Source organism: Trematomus bernacchii, unplaced genomic scaffold (genome assembly GCF_902827165.1).
Source record: "Trematomus bernacchii unplaced genomic scaffold, fTreBer1.1, whole genome shotgun sequence".
In the NCBI taxonomy this organism is placed as follows: Eukaryota; Metazoa; Chordata; class Actinopteri; order Perciformes; family Nototheniidae; genus Trematomus; species Trematomus bernacchii.
The window spans coordinates 316,205-337,225 of NW_022987635.1; the positions used below are offsets into that span (position 1 = coordinate 316,205).

Here is a 21,021-nt window from a genome sequence, read left to right on the forward strand (position 1 = left end):
GTTCTGGACCCTGGGAATTTAATATTGACAAAACAGTATTTGTTAATGGAGATGGATATCTTTATCTGACTGCTGGAAGAACTCACAGACACCACACACATATACACACACACCACACACACACACACACCACACAAACACACACACACACACAAGCTCAGTTTTTGTTATGCTCAGCTAAAGTTAGATAGCTATTACTACATCCCCCTGCTGCCTAAATGTGTCACTTGGCTGAATATTGATTAGTAATACCTCTGTTGGCAGGTGTATCAGTGTGTATCAGTGTGTATCAGTGTGTATCAGTGTGTATCAGTGTGTATCAGTGTGTATTAGTGTGTATCAGTGTGTATCAGTGTGTATCAGTGTGTATCAGTGTGTATCAGTGTGTATCAGTGTGTATCAGTGTGTATCAGTGTGTATCAGTGTGGATCAGTGTGTATCAGTGTGGATCAGTGTGTGCGTTAATATCACTTTGGTTTTCTAAGTCTGCTTTAAATGTATTGCTGTCATTTGCCCCATTGAAAATGACAGCACACGACCACTAAAGCCACGGCCCCCCTCTGAGCTCTAACTAGACCTGCTGCATGGTGTTCTTTTATAATCTGGAGGTCCAATGTGTGACTGACCCTCTCTCTCTCTCTGTCTCCATGTCTCTCGCCCTGTGGCAGGCCGGCTGCTAAGGCGTCCTCAGATCAGGGCAGTGACCAGAAGGAGCGTCCCATGAGCACCATGAGCGAGGCCTCCAACTACACGGGGGGGTCCGACTACAGCACCTTCCCTGGCAGCCCGCCCACCCACGCCCCCAGCACCACCCTCAGCTCCAGCTCGTCCACACGGGTCGGTCTCCATCAGGTCTTAGAGCTCTGCTGAGCAGTTTTACCACAGCTCTCCATCATGGCTAATGTAATATTACATTAGTCAAGCAGTCAGCAGACAAAGAGGGGTTATTAAAGAGGACAGCTTTTTTTTGTGGCATTAACATATTTCTCTTTAGAAAGCTGTCACTAAAGAACATGGGAAACATTTCCTCAGAAACATCAGCATGGCTAGCTCACTGGAACAATGAGAAGACAACTTTGATACTCAGCATAAAAGACCGCTCTGCTACCATATGATTATGCAAAATAAGGAACTGTTTTTCTACATTCTTAGCCTACTTGTAAGAGAAGGAATGATTACAAGGGAATGTTTCAGTGATTCTAAGCAACATTAGACTGCTGTGCCTCCCTCTCTTTCAGGGAATAGAGTGGGAGTATAGAGTAGGCTAACCCAGCTGTGTTAGCAGCTAGCGGATCATCTACACAGGTCACTGCGCTCAGATTACAGCCTGTCCCTTCATAAATGCTGAGTCAGACTAACAGATAAACAGAACATTAACATGCATGGGTAGATCACAGCAGAGATTCTGCGGTTCCATGAATAAGTGATGCTTATACAAGGTTTCCCTTCTGCTCACACTGGCCAAAAGAAGAAGTTTCTCTGTGAGATCTTCCAGTTGTTGAATAGTTAAAATGTTTAAACATGGTGACTTTAACTAAAGCACAGGACAGGATGTGGATTTTTCACATAACCCATGACCCTTCCCTTACCATTTAAAGTCAGTTTGCTGTTATGTAACAGATATTACAAATGTGCCTCAAAGGTCTTTACATACAGATATTACAAATGTGCCTCAAAGGTCTTTACATACAGGAGGCCTGACCCCTCTTTTTAGACCACCCAGTTAAGTGGACTAACACTGTGCTAGACTCTGTCTCTAGTGCTAAAGTCATGAGAAAAAACTGCCTCCAATACATCACCACCAAACACTTTCACAATGTCACACTAATGAATACAAACATTATCTGTCAACATCTGGTCAATGGTTATAATGGTAATGTGATACTGTTTGTTTTCAATGTAGACTTAATCAAAGAACCCCTTGTATTGTTCTTCCATTGTCTGAGTTAAAGAGAGTTGTGCTGCATGTCTTAGTAAGTGAGCCTTGCTGTGTGTAATGAGCTGAGCACATCTGCCCTGCTGATGCTGTTCACAGCAGAGAGTCAGTTGTTCAACAGATCAGTCAGAGAAGATGATATTCTGGATTATTTTCTCTATCTCTAGAGTTCTCTGCAATGTTCTTACTGTAGGAGATGCAAGATGGAGAATTAGATTTAGAAGTGTCTTTTGTACAGCTCAATATACAGAATATGTACACATTCTCTACATGTATAACCCATTCATGTGTTTCAACAGCCCTCTAGGTCTTCCAAAAAAATCCACAACTTTGGAAAGAGGTCAAACTCCATCAAGAGGAACCCCAACGCCGCTGGGGTGAAGAGCAGCTGGCTTTACAAACAGGTGGAGCTTTTCTTTAAACATTATTGGATGTGTTTTACTCTTTGTTGGACTGTGCTGACAGAGAGAAGACAGGGGGGGGGGGGGCCGGGGGGCAGCCAGTATAATGCAAGGTGCACACTGAACATACAGGACATGAATCACTGAGAAAATGTAAGAAACATTTAAAGAAATGCACTTCACTTCATTTACTATTACTATATTGCCTTTTTTTCTTGGAAATCTATTATTCATTCAGGCCATCCTTTGCCGACCAAAAGTTTCATTAATCGTTTTATAATATATGTGTTCTTATACTATTTTTTAAATGTATTTATTAAAGTTCCATAAGAGTGTTTTTAACTCTTATGAATCTTTTCCCCATTATTAGTGCTGTAATACTTGATACAAGCGAGAAAGAGATTTGAAAAAGCACTGTAAAAAAAATATATAATATAACGTAGTATTCATTTCTTTAAAGGGGACCTATCATGCAAAATGCACTTTTGATGTCTTTATACATAAATATGTGTCCCCGGTGTCAGGGGACTCACAAAGTGTCAGAAAACAAAACCCTCTCTTTTTTCCTCCGTACCCAAATCTCTAAAAACGGGGGAACAACGGAGCTGATCCAGATTTGCCATCCGCTATGATGTCATATCGGATGGTGGACCCACTGCCCTATCAGAAACGTCGCTATCAGAAACAATGCCTCACGTTTTTTGGACGTAATATGGTCTTTGTTTACATTGGCAAGCATCGCTAACACTCAGAGCTAACTTGTACTGGAGAGAGTATGTGTAAAGAAGCAGGATATATAAAAAGGAACTCACCTTGTGGTAAACCTGAGAGAGAGAAAGCACTTGAGCTCCATACTGTTACAGAAATAATCCGTGATGTGGTTTTGAACATGATATAGCGTGTCATCACCCCAGCATTTATGGCGCATTTCCACCATGGCGCGGAGCGTGGTTTAAGCGTGCCGTGTCGTGCCGGGCCTGTTTTTGGTTGCGTTTCCACTATGCCTAGTTCCAGCCCGGGGGTACTTTTTCACCTCTTTTCTGGCCCGACAAAATCGTGGTTCTATTGGGGCCAACAAACAGGGCTGAGTCGGGCTGAGTTTGCTAAACTAGAGAGAGAATCGCTGGCAAGGGGGCTACAACTACAACAAGATTAACATATTTGACCGTGATTTAATTGTAATACACGTTTCAAAATTATGCCGAAGTAACAACATACTGATACCGGTTAGTAAAAACCATGAATTAATGCTTTGACAAGTCTGCAGACAGACGGCAGGTGAAAAACCTTTTAAAATGTGTGTTTTCTAAATGGAGATCTGCTAAGCTAACGCAATATATGCTCCGACCGTCCACACTCACAACAACGGCCTATACAAACATAAATAAAGCAGCGACTGTATTCACCATGACACAGGCAGTCTGTGGTTTGTACTTGTTTAACTTTTGCCTAGTTTCTGAACAGATATGAGGAGCTGTGAGTTTGAGGGCTAACGGCTGTGTTGTTTTTCTGGGGTTCTCATTGAAGATGACGTCACGGCTCCGCCTACACTGCGTTACTATAGATACTACCCCAGTTCCTAAACTGTAATGGAAATGCACCATAAAGTGAGCCAGTCCTAATGAGGCCTAGCCATACCGAGCGAGGCCGAGCGAGGCCGTGTAGTGGAAATGCGCCATTAGACAGTATCTGCCGGGTCCCGCATGAGCAGGCATAAGCTCCGCCCCCTCTTTTTTCTTTTTTTTTCAATTTCTTTTTTTTTGTTTAAAGCTTTATACCCCGAATCAGCACTTTAGTAACTGGGCTGAAACGGAGGGTGATCTGTTTGGTATTTTCCTGGATATCTTATGTGGTTCGGTGACAGCCAGTGACAGCCAATTTAACTGTACTAAGTCTTATATCATACAGTACTTCACTAACCAGCTACCAAGCTAAATATGTTAACCAAACAGTTGTACAAGAGTAAGTGGAGCTGAGTGGAACCATGCAGCATAAATAATCCCTGCTTCAGGTTGAAGGAAAGTAAATGACATGGCAGACTGTAGTATGAGTTGGTCCTGACATGGCAGACTGTAGTATGAGTTGGTCCTGGGATGGCAGACTGTAGTATGAGTTGGTCCTGACATGGCAGACTGTAGTATGAGTTGGTCCTGGGATGGCAGACTGTAGTATGAGTTGGTCCTGACATGGCAGACTGTAGTATGAGTTGGTCCTGGGATGGCAGACTGTAGTATGAGTTGGTCCTGGGATGGCAGACTGTAGTATGAGTTGGTCCTGACATGGCAGACTGTAGTATGAGTTGGTCCTGACATGGCAGACTGTAGTATGAGTTGGTCCTGGGATGGCAGCTGCAGACAGAGACCTTCACAGCTGTGCTTTGGGGTCCAGCTGGAGTCCCTGTCAGTAACATCTGGCCCCTGAGCTGCTGCTCACTGTGCTCACATTCAGACCAAAATCAATTGACCTCACAGCAACACGGCTCTCTCCTCCACACAGACCTGTCAGCCAAAGTGCCCCCCCGCAGAAGAAATGTCATCAGTGTTTACCCACAGCTCCTTACCTCAGGGTCTGTGGCCCAATGCATCACTTTGCTAACAGTGAGCGAATGGCTAGAAAAATGTGGTATTGTCACTGCAGTCATTACGGCACCAGGGGGGTGAAAAAAGAGCACCACACAGCTGGACCTGTCAGTACGTTATGAACAGATAAAACAGAGCCATTAGTCTCAGCGCGGGGGGAGAGCTGGGTAATAGAGAAATAGAAGCAGCCAGAGGGAGAGACTGTGTGTGTGTGTGTGTGTGTGTGTGTGTGTGTGTGTGTGTGTGTGTGTGTGTGTGTGTGTGTGTGTGTGTGTGTGTGGTGTGTGTGTGTGTGTGTGTGTGTGTGTGTGTGTGTGTGCGTGTGTGTGCGTGTGTGTGTGTGTGTGTGTGTGTGTGTGTGCGCGCGTGCGCGTGTGAGAGAGAGGCTGGCTGTCTTGATGACTTCTCTGTGATCTCTGACCCCTGCAGGACAGCACAGGCATGAAGCTGTGGAAGAAGAGGTGGTTCGTTCTGTGTGACATGTGCCTCTTCTACTACCCGCGGTGAGGACACACACACACACACACACACACACACACACACACACACACACACGTGATGAAGGCTCTCAATTGAAATGGGTTCATTGTCAAATCCAAAGCAAGTTGTCCATGTTTTGTTTGAGTGTAATTTAACAAGGCACATATATTTAGAGGATCATACAACTCAATACCTTCTCATTTGAAACTCTTTATGACATGATAAACTAAGAGAAAATAGAGAATAAATAGGTAGGAAAACTTCATTAATTCAGATGAAGGATTAACTGTGTATTCAAACTGACAGATGGGATCTGCCCCAGTTGTTTGGTCCGTTCATATGCTGCAGTCATCACTTCCTGCATGTGCTTCACAGTAATACATCGTTATGCAAACCTTGAGAATTGTCAGTGGCATTTTATTTAGGGATGGGTATCGAGAAACGGTTCTAAATTCTTACTGAACTGCTCAGTACTGAATTACCGATAAGCAGCTGGACAAACGGAGCTGCTCACACATGTAACACAACATTTGTGTTACATTACAGTTCTGAATGTTGGGCTTCATCTCTCTTAATGCTCTGAATCATTCTGTGATACTGACAGAGCAGACCAGCAACCTGAAACCATTGCATGAAACCTGAATCAGTGCAGCGTGTTGGCCTGCTTTAACAAAGTGGCTGCTGATGTTAGTGTGACACCGCCGTACTCAGTGCAGCGTCCCCTTTCCGACAGAGGAGATTAACAGAGCTTTACTACAGAGGAGTGCAATTCCTTTAGATTTGTTCGGTAGCCAATAGTGACAAATAACTGTTATTGAATCCTATTCAATCTAATATCTTCATCTTAACACCAAATCATTGGGAGTAAATGGCCTCTGATTAAGGATTTGTTTCAAGTTAATGTTAGTGCTCTTAGACATCTTGTGGAAAAATGCTGTTCATCCCTCCTGCACACAGATGGAGAGAGAGCAACAACTTGTGATCACATGGTCACACCTGCTGTCCGTTTTCATTGTCACCAAAACATTATTTAAACCAGCAAAACCTATTTTAAATAAGTCAATTTTTCAAATATATATACAAATAACACAAAATAGTTGACATAATTCCTTTTATGAAGGATTGAATAATGATAAAATACACATCGGCTGATACAATATCTGCTATGCATGATTCTGAATGACCTCCCATTAAGATGCTTCCCTAAACAGGGAGGTTGAATGGGTGTTGTTAATCGGTTTGGTGAACATTCTGCTGGTGGTGTGGCAGCAGATATCATGTCCAGCCCTCTAGATGCTGTGTGTATCTGTGGATCAGCAGCAGTGGATCAGGGGTCAGCAGCCCTCTAGATGCTGTGTGTATCTGTGGATCAGCAGCAGTGGATCAGGGGTCAGCAGGTTAAGTGTCATTGCCAGTTCAAATTAGTCGACCTTGCTTTCGCTCACTTTTGCAAATCCAAAGCTACAGAACCACTTATTTAGAACTTTACATTTACAAAAGCTCCTATTTTCCTCTGCTGAGTCTCCTACGCCCTAGAGAGAGATTTTCCCATCTCCATAAATTGATAAATTAGCCGCAATCAGCTGCTGCGTTCATGACAAACCCAAGGGAGAATGGGATGTTTATTGGCTTAGCCAGGCAGAGCTGAGAGGAGAGGCGTCCTCGGGAAGGACAATGACCAACTCGGCTTTTCCATTATAAGTCCCTTTCTTTCTATCTTTCTCCTGCTTGCTCTATCAGGTTCTTCTAACTATCTCCTGTCACTCAGGTTGGGCCATGTTTGCAGAATTAAAGAGATGTTTTACCCAATTATTCTTTTATGAGCAGGGCAAAAAAGCCTGACAAAGACGAATTAAAAAGTGCATTAACATGTCACGTCATTTCAATGTGTCCGACTTGATCTGCTGTGGCTCAGGAGGAAGAGCGAGTCATCCTCTCATCAAGACTCCACATGTGGAGGTGTCCAACACACTGCTCCAGATGTGCTGGCCAGTGCTTTGTTTGGTCGATACCCTGGCTGCTGTGTGAATGAGTACATTCAAAAGCACTGTCCATTAAGGGATAACAAGTGCATATAAATGTAGAACATTTATTAGAGATACTTTGTGAGCCCTCAAATGCAAATCAGTTCTCCTGTTAATGTCTCGTTTCAAACCATGTTGTTTGTTATACAGGAAAAGAGTTACTTAAGATGTGCAATCATTACAATTGATTTACAGCTGGTTTTTGTTATGTACGTAAAAGAGTTATAACAATACAATACAACAACACTGTAAGAAGACAACAAGATAAAGTGGGACGGACATCACATTAAGAGGACCATAAGGAGATGGCCAAAAGAAAAACGTAATTTGGTAATCTGGCTGTTAGGAACTGTAATTGATAATAATTACCCGTTTTTATAACTTTTTTCGAAATCAAAGTATTTTGAAAGTTCCTCAAACCTAAGAGAACCTTACCTGGAAAGTGAAAATGGGAAAAAGCGTTCTCCCACACAGTGGATACCTACATCCCTCTGCATGGGAGCCCACTCCCTCTCTTTCTCGGCTGTTTCCTGTGTGTGTTCTGTACAGTCTCAATAATTCAGCAGCAGAGTGTGTGTGTCTGCATCGTGCTTCAGTGTGAGCCTGGGAGCTCACAGCACAGCACGCAGAGGCCATAGCACAACCACAGCATTACCATCCCCACAGAGTGTGTGTGTGTGTGTGTGTGTGTGTGTGTGTGTGTGTGTGTGTGTGTGTGGTGTGTGTGTGTGTGTGGTGTGTGTGTGTGTGTGTGTGTGTGTGTGTGTGTGTGTGTGTGTGTGTGTGTGTGTGTGTGTGTGTGTGTGTGTGTGTGTGTGTGTGTGTGTGTGTGTGTGTGTGTGTGTGTGTGTGTGTGTGTGTGTGTGTGTGTGTGGCGTGCGTGCGTGCGTGTCTCACCATTTTTGTATATTAACAATAGCTAAAGTTGTAGCTGAGCAGGTTCTAGGAGGTGAAATCCAACCACTGGTTGCTTCTGGTGAATTGTCACAAAGCTGATATTTTTATAAAGCCAAGCTAATAGTGTCAATCTTTACTTTACCAAATTTATTTTTAAATAATCAAAATAATAGTCATACCTAATAACTAGCTATTTTCTTTGTATTCAAAGTAGGGCTGCACGATTTGGGGAAATAATCTAATTGCGATTTTTCTGACAGATATTGCGATTGCGATTCGATTTGCAATATTTGTTTTTAAGCGACCCAACGGAAGTTTATTGTAAAATGCGGCCGTATCTCCGGCTAGGAAGGTCGTATCAACGTGCACCCGTCTCTAGCACCCCCGCAGCCAGAGCTACGAGTGAAAGAACTAAACTTACATGAAACTTCCGTTGGGTTGCTTTAAAGTCAAGCTTCAGTTTAAGATTCACCCTGTAATAGAAACATGTGATGGAGCATCACTAACCTGACTCAGATGCTTTGTTTCACCAAACCATCTAGGAAAGCTCCATTGGAAGCCATTTGGAAAGGGCAGGCACTTTCAAAAATACTTGGCAGGTGATTGGATCAATCTGTCTATCACCTTCTATCATGGGCCACTTCTGATTGGTGAACAATGGCTGGTACATGTGGAGCACAGCACTTCTGATTGGTGTGGATGACTGACACACAAGAAAAGAAAAAAAAAAGGCTTTGCGATTTGATAATCGCATCATTTCAAATCGCGATTTCGATTTAAAATCGATTAATCGTTCAGCCCTAATTCAAAGTCACTTTCACAAACAAATATGCAGGAGAAAGACACGTATATATAAGCACGTTTTCTAGAGCTGGGTCTTGAGGGCTTGTTTGACGGATGGTAGGCCGGTTGACTGTCTGTCTGTTGACCTATAATGGTCATCTAGTGTCATCTCTAGGTGGACTGAAAGATAACAAACATATCGACCTCAGAACTCTGCTCATTCAGCTCCACTGGTATATCTAGGAAACCCCACGCTCTGATTGGCTGATTGGCTCTGATTGACACGCTTTGATTTACCGGTCCAACACCTTACTTATTCTACAGCCTTGGTTCTGGTAAATCCTTATTGAGTGTATGTCTGCAGTTAGTTTAGTGTAGGTTAATGCAGCTTTAAATGCAAATGTTCTCTGATTTGTTGACAAGCTTCTATTCTTCTTTTTTCTCTGGTGCAGATGACAAAGAGGATAACATTCTGGGAAGTATCCTGCTGCCAAGCTTCCACGTGTCCATGTTGTCGGTGGATGATCACATCAGCAGGAAATACGCCTTCAAGGTAAAACACAAGAGACGCTGCAGCCAAACAGGGTTAATCAGTGGTGATGATGATGATGATGATGATGATGATGATGATGATGTTTTTAATCTCAATGTGACTTCCTAGTTAAGTGAAGGCAATATCTGATATATAAATGTTTGTTTCCGTAATCAAGGTTTACTTCTGGTTTTCAGGAACCTTTACTACAGATATTGTTTTAGAGGGAGAGTTCTTGCAGTTTGGAAATCGATGTATGTGTTGTTTTTGTGAGATGAGAGGACAGGAGTTGATCAGTGTTAAACAGAGACTTGGACTGAGCAGATGGTACGCCAAAGACACTTGTAGCAGGGAGTCAGCTCTTACGGCTTTGAAAGTGAAAGAAATACATATAAACAGAACTAGTGAGTGTTGTCCGGCCAGGTGGGAAAACCCAAAGTCCATATCGCCACACTGGGTGGTGGAGGGAAAAGCCAACCTATAACGATAGGCACATTGTTGTTTAACATGGGGATGGAATGCATTTTCAGACAATCATAGTGATGCATTTAGTTGTTTGGATAAAAAGTCATGGCACATTTTCCAAAATGTTTCTTTAACACACACACAGCACACACACAGCACACACACAGCACACACACAGCACACACACAGCACACACAGCACACACACAGCACACACACAGCACACACACAGCACCATCTCCTCTCTGTGCAGTCTACCTCTGCCAGGTAACACACAGGAGCCTTGTGTTGAAAGGTGCTATATAAATAAACTTGCCTTGCCTTGCCTTAACACTCTCACACTAAAGGCCCTGACACACCAAGCCGATTTCGGCCGTCGATAGATGTTTGGCCGTCGATGAGCGTCCTGTCGCCCTACACAGATTGGTGTGTCCCGCACCGTTGTGTCTTTTCGGGCCGTGCCGACACCTTCCGCTGCCGATTCACCTTGTTGAATCGGGAGGCTGTCGGCAAAAGAAATCACTCTGATTGGCTGTTCAGCTTAGCAAATCAGTGCTTGAGAAGCGAAACGGAAGTGAAGAAGGCACACACAGACGGCTATTATTTTTCATTTTCCAGTACCGCACTAAACATGTTTTCGATTATAAGTCGTTATGTGAAACAGTCTGTGATGGACGAGAGTGAAAATGGAACGCACGCTATTTGTTGTTTGTATATATCACGCAGTCTGTCTTCCAGTTGCCTCTTTTGAATGACGAATACACACTACCGCCGCCTGCTGGTAAGGAGAGTTATTGCCACTCACGCATGCGCAGTGCGTACGTGCTACTTGGCCGTCGGCTGAAGTCTTTGCGGTGTGTTTCAGTGCGACTTTTTAGCCAAGACGTAGGAGACATGAGGCGACACAACAATCGGGTCCTTCGGGACGTGTTCTTTGGTGTCAACTTGGTGTGTCAGGGCCTTTAAGCAGAAATACACAGAAAGAAACAGACTACTCACACGCACACACATATATACAGACACATGCACACACAGTCACACACTCACCTACACACACGCACTCCTCAACAGGAATGATTTAGACTGGTTGCTGGCATCTCAAGGTCACCTCACACTGTTTTATCTCATCCTCTCTGTGTTCTCGGTCTATCTGTGTCTGCTCTATTTATCTCACTCTCACTGTCGATATTCCCCCCCCCCCCCCGCCCCCACCCTGCCAGGCCACTCACCCCAACATGCGGACGTATTATTTCTGCACTGACACAGCCAAAGAGATGGAGTCGTGGATGAAAGTCATGACGGATGCTGCGCTGGTCCACAGTGAACCCGTCAGAAGGTGGGTCCTCCTCACACAGGGACATCCCACAGACAGATGTGATAGTTGTGAAATGATATCTGACACAGAGTCTTTTCTGCACATTAGAGCGCTGTGCTGTAATATGCATGAAGTGTGTTATCATATCTCTAGAGTCCTCCTAAATGCCTCTAAAAGGGCCTACTTAAGAGTTTCATGAAGACTGGAGACAGGGTTCCAACTAGGAGAAAGGCAAGGTTGTTGTCATGGTGATATCGTGATTCTTAAAGGAGCTTTATATATTTATATATTTACAACCAGCGTGTTCCCCTTTAATCAGATCCAATGAGCGACAGAAACATCATTTAAAAAGGGAAAATAACTGAAGCTCATATTTTGTAACATTGTACAAAAATGAACTGCTGAGATCTGGGAACATGCAACACCTCTGAGAGAGAAGTGCAGGTAAAGGGTGTGCGCATCATTATTTTCTATGGTAGGGTTATCATTATCCAAGGTTTACCAAAAAGAGAGGGGATGACATGCAGCAAAAGGCTAACAATTGTTAAATTGTCAGACTTTTGTCTTCTTTTTTCTAGAAAACACTGTAATGAGGAAGGCAGATTTATATGTGTTATGGTAATTGTCTCCTATCTACATCTACATATAGTGATTTAGATCAACTAAAAGATTTTGAAAGTTAGAAAATGTCCAATATAACGTTTATTCTGTTTCCGCTAAATATCTTACTGAGGGAAAAGCTCTCAAGCGTAAAGTCTAGGATGTGTTCATGAAGTTATTCCAAAGCAATCACCCATATTTGTTTACCGTCACTAACCCAACGCCCAGTGGAACCTGACTGTCCAGACCGGCACTGTCACTGAGTTCCAACAGAGATCAGAGGAGAAAGACAGGAAGTGAGACAGAGACTGAGGGTCTGTCAGACGCTGAAGTCTGACATCACTTAGAAAACGTTACTCTGTCCGTCACTCTTTGTCACATTCATCTCTCTCTTTGCTACTAGGCTGGACAAGCTGAAAGTAGATCAGCGAACCCCTCAGGAGTTGAACAACCTTCTCAACCACAGAGTCCTGACCCGGCCTGAGATCCAGAACAACGAGCGGAACCGCGAGCCTGTGAGACAACACTCTCTATCTCAAGCAGACGACAAACGCCAAAAAGACCTAGAGAAACCCAACGGCCAGAGGGAGTACTACACCTTACAGAGAGAAGGAGAGAGGTACTCTCTGAAGAAAGACGGTATGAGCTACATGCTCGAGAAAGACGGAGAGAGGTATTTCCTCCAGAAGGATGGAGAGAAGTACATGCTGCGAAAAGACGGGGAGAAATTCTTGTTGCAGAAAGATGGAGAGGTGTGTGCAATCCACAAAGACCTGGAGAAGTATGCTGTTCAAGACGTGGATGTAAGGTGCACTGTGAAGGAGGAGAAATACGCTCCGTGTAAAGATGCAGAGAAGTACCTGCTCACCAAGGAGAGAGAAAAATACGCTCTGCAAAAACTAGGCGACCGACACACACTCCAGAAAGATGGACATAAATATGTTCCCCAGAAGGAAGTTAGGAGACAGCTGTCCTTAAAGGAGACAGGGAGGTACGGCATGATGAGGGAGATGGAGAACAAATATGGCACCATACAAGTTGTGGACAAATACGGCACCCTGAAAGAAGTGAAGAAATACAGTACACTGCGAGAGGGGGATAGATATGCTACTCTGAGAGATGCGGGGAAGTATGCTACGGTGCGTGGGGGGGATAGGTATGGCTTCCAGAGAGACCCCAGTGCAGAGAGGGCTCTGACTAAGATCAGCAGCCTCCAGCTGCAGCCGGCCCAGGCGGCCGCCATCGCAGCGGCCGTGTCCGCGTCCCGCCAGAGCCACGCCCACCTCAGTGTCCACGGCCCCCCACAGCCCAACGGCCCGGGGCCCGCAGCGGCGGGGCACCCTGGGGACTGCAGCCCCTTAGAGGGGGACAGCAGCCTGGCCATGGCTCCAGGAATGTCCCCTGTTCCAGTCCAGGAGCCGGAGCGGGGCCTGTCCAGAACCAACTCCATGCAGCAGCTGGAATACTGGGTCCGCACGCAGAAGACCAGAGGACTGGACGAAGACACCAGGAGGTGAGTGGGTCCTCATTGCTCTGTTGTTTTTTAAACCATTTGCTTTTTTGCAAAGTCTTCTGTGTACTTTCTCTTTCAAAACATGTTCAAAGTCTCTATGTTCTGTGTCTTCAAATGTAACCCCAGCTATCAGAACTCAGGATTAGAACAGGCCAGTTAACCATCTTTGTTCCTTGTCTTATGTTCTGTTTGAGAGGCCAGGTTATTTGATCAGTCAGCACTGAGCGCTGTTAGCCATCATCAGCTGTGATGTCAGTTGTCAGCTGACACAGAAGCTGCAGAGCCTCCTGCCTGAAACGGTTCACATGATGCTTTTCACAAAAGCCGCTGAAATATATTTGAAATGAAACTGCAATTAGCATTTTGAAAGAAGAAACAAAATACACATCTGCTCTTTAGCAGCTGAATGCTCTGATATGTAGAGCAGATAATGTAGGGCCCTGAACAATGGATATAAGCTCCTGTCAAGCTCTCTCCATTTAAAAACAATGTGAATTGAAGTGATGATGTGAGAAGATGACCTGTATAGTTAAGAACAGTAAGGTCACAGTAGTGCACCTTCAGCCATCAGGCTTCAAGGGTATTGTCTCGTCCTTCATCTCGTTACCAACATAACAAAGGAGTAGTGCAGCCCGCCTCTGTTTGATTTCATGACTGCTCAGTGCAGGTGTGACGTTGAGGAGTGGTCTAACTCTGAGCCTTAATGCCATTTGAAAAACGTTAGAAAAACATCAAGTGAACTCTGTTTGACTCAGTGTGACAGCAGTGCTGCTCTGAGCTCCACACAACTGAACAACACATCAGTTTTCAGCTCACCACACCTGCAGCATCAACCACCACCCTTTATTGTTAATATGCACTGCCTGTCTTACAACACCTGAGAGCTGTCCTCCTCAACAACATGTGAGACCTTTCTTCAGCGTGTCCTTCTTGTTCCCTGTGTTTCTCCTCCGCCCTGACCTTCAGAGGGAGTGAAACCTCTTTGAGGCGCCACAGATGTGTATCTCATCTTAGATAGCTGGTGTTTAGCTGGCGTTTAGTCGCTGTGTGGTGGAATGCAGCGGGACAGATGTACAGGGCGCCGAGGCTCCCCTCTCCTTCTGCTGTCATCAATTAGTCACTGAAATGAGCACAGCCACATTACCCTCTTTATCAGGGGGACAGAGAAGCTGTGGGGGGGGCGGTCTGTTAATGTTGTTAACACCACGCTCTGCCTCTGCTAGCAGCCATAGTATTTCATGAAGTATTGGAGTGCGTCTTTTTTAGGCTGTGCGTGGACCCAAACATCTACAGAAGACTTACAGGCAGTCTCTTTTCTAAATATTGAAATTGCTTTACTGTAATGGCAGAGTCATGTTAGAACAAAGGCCTTTTATTGTTTGAAAAGAGAACAACAATGTGAGTTCAGAATCTCTGGAGTTTCTATGAAGAAGGTTTTGCATCTAAATGAGTCATTCAGAATCAGAATACCTTTAGTCGTCCCACAGAGGGGAGAAAGAGCCAAAGACAGCTGAATGTTACTAACATGCAGTTATTAACGGCATATATATATTGCACATATAGCACATATTGTTATAGTCTGTGTTGTTGTGTGTGTGGGGGGGGGGGGGGGTCTACTAGGGGCCGCGCTGGTTATAGTATAGTCTGCAGGAAGGATGGACGGTATATCTCCGTTAGACAGCGGGGGGGGGGGCAGCAGCCTGTCACTGAAGGAGCTGCACAGTGCAGACAGGGTGTCCTGGAGGGGGGGGACACATTGTCCAGCAGGGAGGACATTCTCCTGTCTCCCACCCTCTCCACAGTGTCCAGAGGACTCCTGTCTCCCACCCTCTCCACAGTGTCCAGAGGACTCCTGTCTCCCACCCCCTCCACAGTGTCCAGAGGACTCCTGTCTCCCACCCCCTCCACAGTGTCCAGAGGACTCCCCAGGACAGAGCTTCCTTACCAGTCTGTTCAGTCCCTTCCTGTCAGCAGACGAGATGCTGCTGCCCCAGCAGGCCACACCATAGAAAATGGCTGATGCCACAACAGAGTCATAAAATGTCTGAAGGAGTGCCCCCTGCACCCCGAAAGACCTCAGTCTCCTCAGCAGATAGAGGCTGCTCTGTCCCTTATTGTACAGAGCAGCAGAATGATCAGTCCAGTCCAGTTTATTGTTCAGATGAACACCCAGGTGTTTGTAGGATTTTCCCAATGGGAGGTTGCGGAGGGAGAAGGAACAGGAGCTGGTGTGAGAGGTGTCTTGCCCCTTTTCCACCAAACCGGATCCGGTGAACCGTTCTCTTGCTTTTCTGGTGCTGAACTGGTTCTTCTCTGTAGCACCACTTGTGTTTCCACCGCTCATAGCCCGACTGGTGCTGCCGCTGCTGCGTCATAATGTCACCGTTTACGTCGGTTTACGTTTCTCCCAAACGCCACTCACACAACAACAACGGGGGACTGCGTCTGGTCGATGATCGTGTTGCTTTTGATCATTCGAAGCCAGATTAAATTAAATAACTACTTCTCAACCCTTGTACTTTTCTCCAGAGTGCCTTGGTTCATTGTTTATTAATGTGGTTCAGCGGCATTTACCAAATCTATTAAAGAAAATATTCAGGTCCTTTGCCCACTGACGGCCCCCCCCGGACCTGGGAGATGGTTTCCAGGCCTCTCCAGACTCCGCTGACGTTCCTCTGCAGCAGCTGTTCCTCCATCCTCTTCCTGTAGCTGTTCTTCCCCTCTCTGATTTTCCACCTCAGCTCCCTCTGTACAGTCTTCAGCTCCTCTCTAGTCTTCAGCTCCCTCTGTACAGTCTTCAGCTCCTCTCTGTTGCCAGATCTGAAGGCCCTCCCTTTGTCCTTCAGCAGAGCCTTTATTCCAGAGGTAATCCAGGGTTTGTTGTTGGGAAAACACCGTACAGTCCTGGTGGGTACGACGTTTTCCTCACAGAAGTTAATGTAACCCGTGATGCAGTCTGTAAGGCTGTGGATGTCCTCCTCGTGAGAGTCAGTGAACACATCCCACGCAGTAGTGTCAAAACAGTCTTTCATGGAAGAAACTCTTGCTAACTGTGATGTTCCTTTGCCAAATATTCCGTCAAACTCAGAGGGCACTTAGAGTCACTTTCTACATTTTGGTATCAAAGTGCATTGGTCCGTGTTGATGTCCCCTTCAAAGACAGGAGCACTGTCTCTATTGCCCCTTTCACACCAGTGCGGTTCCAGGGCCGGTTCGGAGCTTGAGCCTGATAAGCACCGGTGTTTCCTTGTTCTTACCAAGCTCGGAAAAATTGTCCGTCTAGAAGCAAGAACCGCATACGTCACGCTTACGTCGGAGGCGGGGGCAGGGGCGGGATCAACCTCCTGAACAACAACAAAAAGCCCACATTTTGTCCAGTTTGTAACAACGATGAGAATCAGTTTTAACGTTATACCATAGTCATTAATGCTGCAAAGCTAGGTATTTTGAGCTTGGCGCATGCAGAGGCTAACAACAGCTAGCTCTAACGCCATCGAATAGGACGTATTCGTCCTATTCGATGGCGCAGCACCACTCGGGCTCTGGGCGGTGTGAACAAAACGGGGGCTGAAAAGAAAAACCGGTTCCGAACCAGAAGAGCGCAAGCACGGAGCTAGAACGGGAGCTGCGTTGGTGTGAAAGGGGCAGATGACTCTTTGGAGCCAGCCTCAAGAAGCCGTTTAAAGAACTCCAGTCTGGGAGTTCCACTTTGAAGCCAATGGTTGTGGCAAGAGTTCAAAGAAAGAGTGTAATGCGAGAGGAGGTGTGTGGCGCAGTGGATGGTGCGTTGGTGTTGGGATCAGGGGAGCACAGGTTCAAACCCCACTGCATGTCGTTGTGTCCCTGGGCAAGACACTTTACCCCAAATTGCTCCTGTGGGGATTGTCCACAGTATTGAGTATGTAAGTCGCTTTGGATAAAAGCGTCTAAAGCTCCTTACACACCAAGCCGATTTTCCGCGTCGATAGATGTCAATAGATGTCGGGCCGTCGATGAGCGTCGTGTCGCCCTACTCAGATTGGTGTGTACTGCACCGTTGTGTCTTTTCGGCAGTGCCGACACCTTCCGCTGCCGATTCGACATGTTGAATCGGGAGGCTGTCGGCCAAAACCCGTCGGCCAAAGAAATCACTCTGATTGGCTGTTCAGCTTAGCGAAACGGAAGTGAGGGACCCAAACAAACTATTAAGAAGGCAAATCTGAGATTTCATTTAACTCCAGCTCTCGACACAGGTTCAGGAAAGCCCCATGAGCTTCTCGCTGTAGAGTGAACATGGAACACACACGCTATTTATTGTTTGTTTATATCACGCAGTCTGTTCTTCTTCTCTCGGTTATCACGCAGTCTGTCTTCCGGTTGTTGCCTCTTTTGAATGACAAATACACACTACACACACCGCCGCCTGCTGGTAAGGAGAGTTATTGCCACTCACACATGCGCAGTTCATACGTGCTTCTTGGCCGCCGGCTGAAGTCTTTGCGGTGTGTTCCAGTGCGACACATGGCCAAGACGCAGGAGACATGAGGCGACGCGTCCCGACGGTTCTTTGGTGTCAGTTTGGTGTGTAAGAGGCTTAACAAGTAACATGTAATGTAATGTAATGTAATGTAATGTAATGTAATGCTCTGTGTGTCAGGCTGACAGAGGGACAGAGGGACAGAGACCACAGGGGGTCCCAGGTCACTGTGTTCCTGGGTCAAAGTGAAAGTAAAACAGAGTTCTGTTAACAAAAGTAGTTTTATAATTAAATCCAGTCAAGCACACCATACATGTCAAAGCACGCACATACAGATCGCTAATCTGGTTCCTGTTCAGCACACCCTGATTAAAGCCATGATCCACTGCTGCTGATAACAGCGAGGTGTCAAGCCCTTATTCTTACTCAGTATTCTTTACTGTATAAGGGAAGGATAAGAAGTGTAGTAACCACATTACAATATATAAGTAATCTTAGATGTAAACCAACTCCCTGATCCAACCCTTGAGTATATGTTGTTCTGTAAGTTATCTTTATTGGTCAAACAGACATATTTTAAACCAATCTCGCCTCCGGCTTCAGAGACCAGATTTATGAATCACACTCTGGTTTAAACAATTACTCATCCATTCAGTTCACATTTATACATTTTCACAAAACAGTAAATTATTTCAGGTCAGAAAAAAAGACATAACATATTTGCTACCGTCTTTTGCTAATTTGCATCTGACTTTCTAATGACAGGAATATGGTCTGTATAATGTGGCTCTTACCACTGAATTTATTTTGTATAACTGCTTTATGTCATTGGGATTCATGAACTTAGGTTATGAAGTTGTAAATGTATTATACAAAATATATTTAAAACTTTGTACCATTCAGCCTCTTCTTTGAAGGGTTGGGTTGCGAGCCTAATGTATTGTTGCACACTTCAAACACCACGCTGTGTCTATGGTTTTTTAGCTTGAGGGGTTTGTGGTCAACAAGTTGAATTGTCCTTGAGTTGAAACAGATTTTGTGGCAGACTGAGGGTTACCACTCTACAGTTAACCCACCTGGAAATCCCACGATGGGTTTTCCCTGTTCCACCTGTCTGCTTTCCACACCGTTAGTTGTGGGAGCCTTTATTAAATCTACTTATTATTTTTTTTATCATAAAAACGTTCCTTTTAAAATGCAATACATTGCAAACGCTGATGCATCACATTTTCCATTTTCTTCCATTAGATGATGAATCAAAACACAAACAAATGACATGTATAACTGCCTTTATTGCCTTTTTTGAGTCAACACAGAATCCAGATACCTTGGATAAACCTGGCAAACTAACCTCCGACCCAATGATCACCCCTTGGCTGTGGTGGTTAGTGATGAGTAACTAACTACTCGTCTTCTTTCTGTACCAGTGTAACGTCCTACCAGACCTTACCGAGGAACATGCCCAGCCACCAGGCCCTGATGGTTCCGCGGTACCCAGAGGGGTACTGCACACTGCCCCGCAACAGCCTGGCCCGGCCCGACAGCATCTGCAGCGCGGCGGGCTCCATGTATGACCGGGCCCTCCGCCCCGCCTCCACCAGTACCGGCACCATGGTGGAGAGGAGGAGGTCCATGAGGGACGACACCATGTGGCAGCTGTACGAGTGGCAGCAGAGGCAGGCCTTCTCCAGGCAGAGTCTGGCTCTGCCAACAGGTACAGACCACTTCCTGTCCTCCAGGAAGACTAAGAAGGGGAATTGTCCAAATTAGCCTAGTTGGCTAACAAAGCTAAGTGTCTTCTAACACTGGTCTTATATGTACTTTAAGAATTATACTTTAACCTTTCTTTCAAATAGTTAGAGCTGTATAATCCACTTCATCCGTAAAAAGTGGATGAGTCAGTGTGTCTGTTCCTGTGGTTCCACTTTAGGTGTCAGACATAGAATGTGTCTTCACATTAGAAATGTTGCAAATCACGTCAGAGTTAAAAAAAAGGCTTGAGAAGGCATGATTTCCGGATAACGGACCCTTAATTAGGAAATATTCTGTCATCCTTTGTTGTTATTATTATTTATTATTATTATATTTAGATTATTTGAAACTCTCTATTTTGAATCATAAACTTCTCCCCCCATTTGACTTCCTTCTCTCCTGGTGTTGCAGCGGGGGGGCATTACGGCACTCTGCCCAGCGCTAAGACCATGGGCAACATCTCGGAACACGTGGCACACTCCATCCCCCCCTCACCCTCTCACGGCTCCCTGGCTCTCTACAGCACCCTCCCTCCCCCTCGCCAGCGGGCCCCCCACAACCCCAGCAGCTCCCACTCCGAGGTGTCCTCGCCCGTCTTCAGGAGGGAGACCCCTAACCCCTGGCACAGGACCCTCCCTGCAAAGGTACATTGGCACTGTGGTTTGACTCAAAGATGAGAGTGAAACTCCAGTCAAAAACAGCACTACCAAGAGATTTATGAAAGTAAAAAAGGGTTGCATAGCAGGCCGATGTAAAGTGGAACATTAAGTAGACATTATTTAAGAACAGCATTATAGGATACATTTTTCTAGATAATTAAAACTAATGAAAATATTACAGTTGGAGTGTCGGGGCACTGGAGAAGCTGCCTGCTTTTTGCTGTCTGTTCTTTTTTACGGGTAAAATGAAATATAAGATTGAATGGCTTTATGAGGGCTTTTTATTTTACTTTTCTGGTTTAACAATGTTCTATATAATATAATAATAATAATATAATAAATCTTATCCTCCAGTCACATCATATAATAATAATAATAATAATAATAATAATTCATTACATTTTTTATTAGAGTGCTTTTTCAAGTTACATATTACACATATTGGACATGTACAGTAAGAGTGATATGAAATGTAAAGGAAGTTCAGACACAGTGGACTCTGGGCCTGCTACTCCCCTGCATGATGCAGTATGGCAGGTGCTGCATCACAAAAACACATGGCATAATATCTACTCCTTCGTCCAGTGTGCAACAAATCTCATCATGTGAACGTGGTTTGGTTCTACTCTA

The 21,021-nt window shown here is 45.0% G+C and overlaps 1 protein-coding gene across 1 annotated transcript in view; it reads left to right on the top strand.

Annotated features, from left to right (window-relative positions):
• Positions 1-21,021, top strand: part of LOC117484684 (pleckstrin homology domain-containing family A member 5-like) — a 157,534-nt gene that overhangs the window by 110,367 nt on the left and 26,146 nt on the right. Inside the window, 8 exon segments of the mRNA XM_034133104.1 lie at positions 669-837; positions 2,236-2,340; positions 5,346-5,413; positions 9,548-9,653; positions 11,317-11,432; positions 12,415-13,524; positions 19,408-19,694; positions 20,144-20,376. Of these exon segments, the coding sequence (XP_033988995.1) occupies positions 669-837; positions 2,236-2,340; positions 5,346-5,413; positions 9,548-9,653; positions 11,317-11,432; positions 12,415-13,524; positions 19,408-19,694; positions 20,144-20,376 (2,194 nt within the window).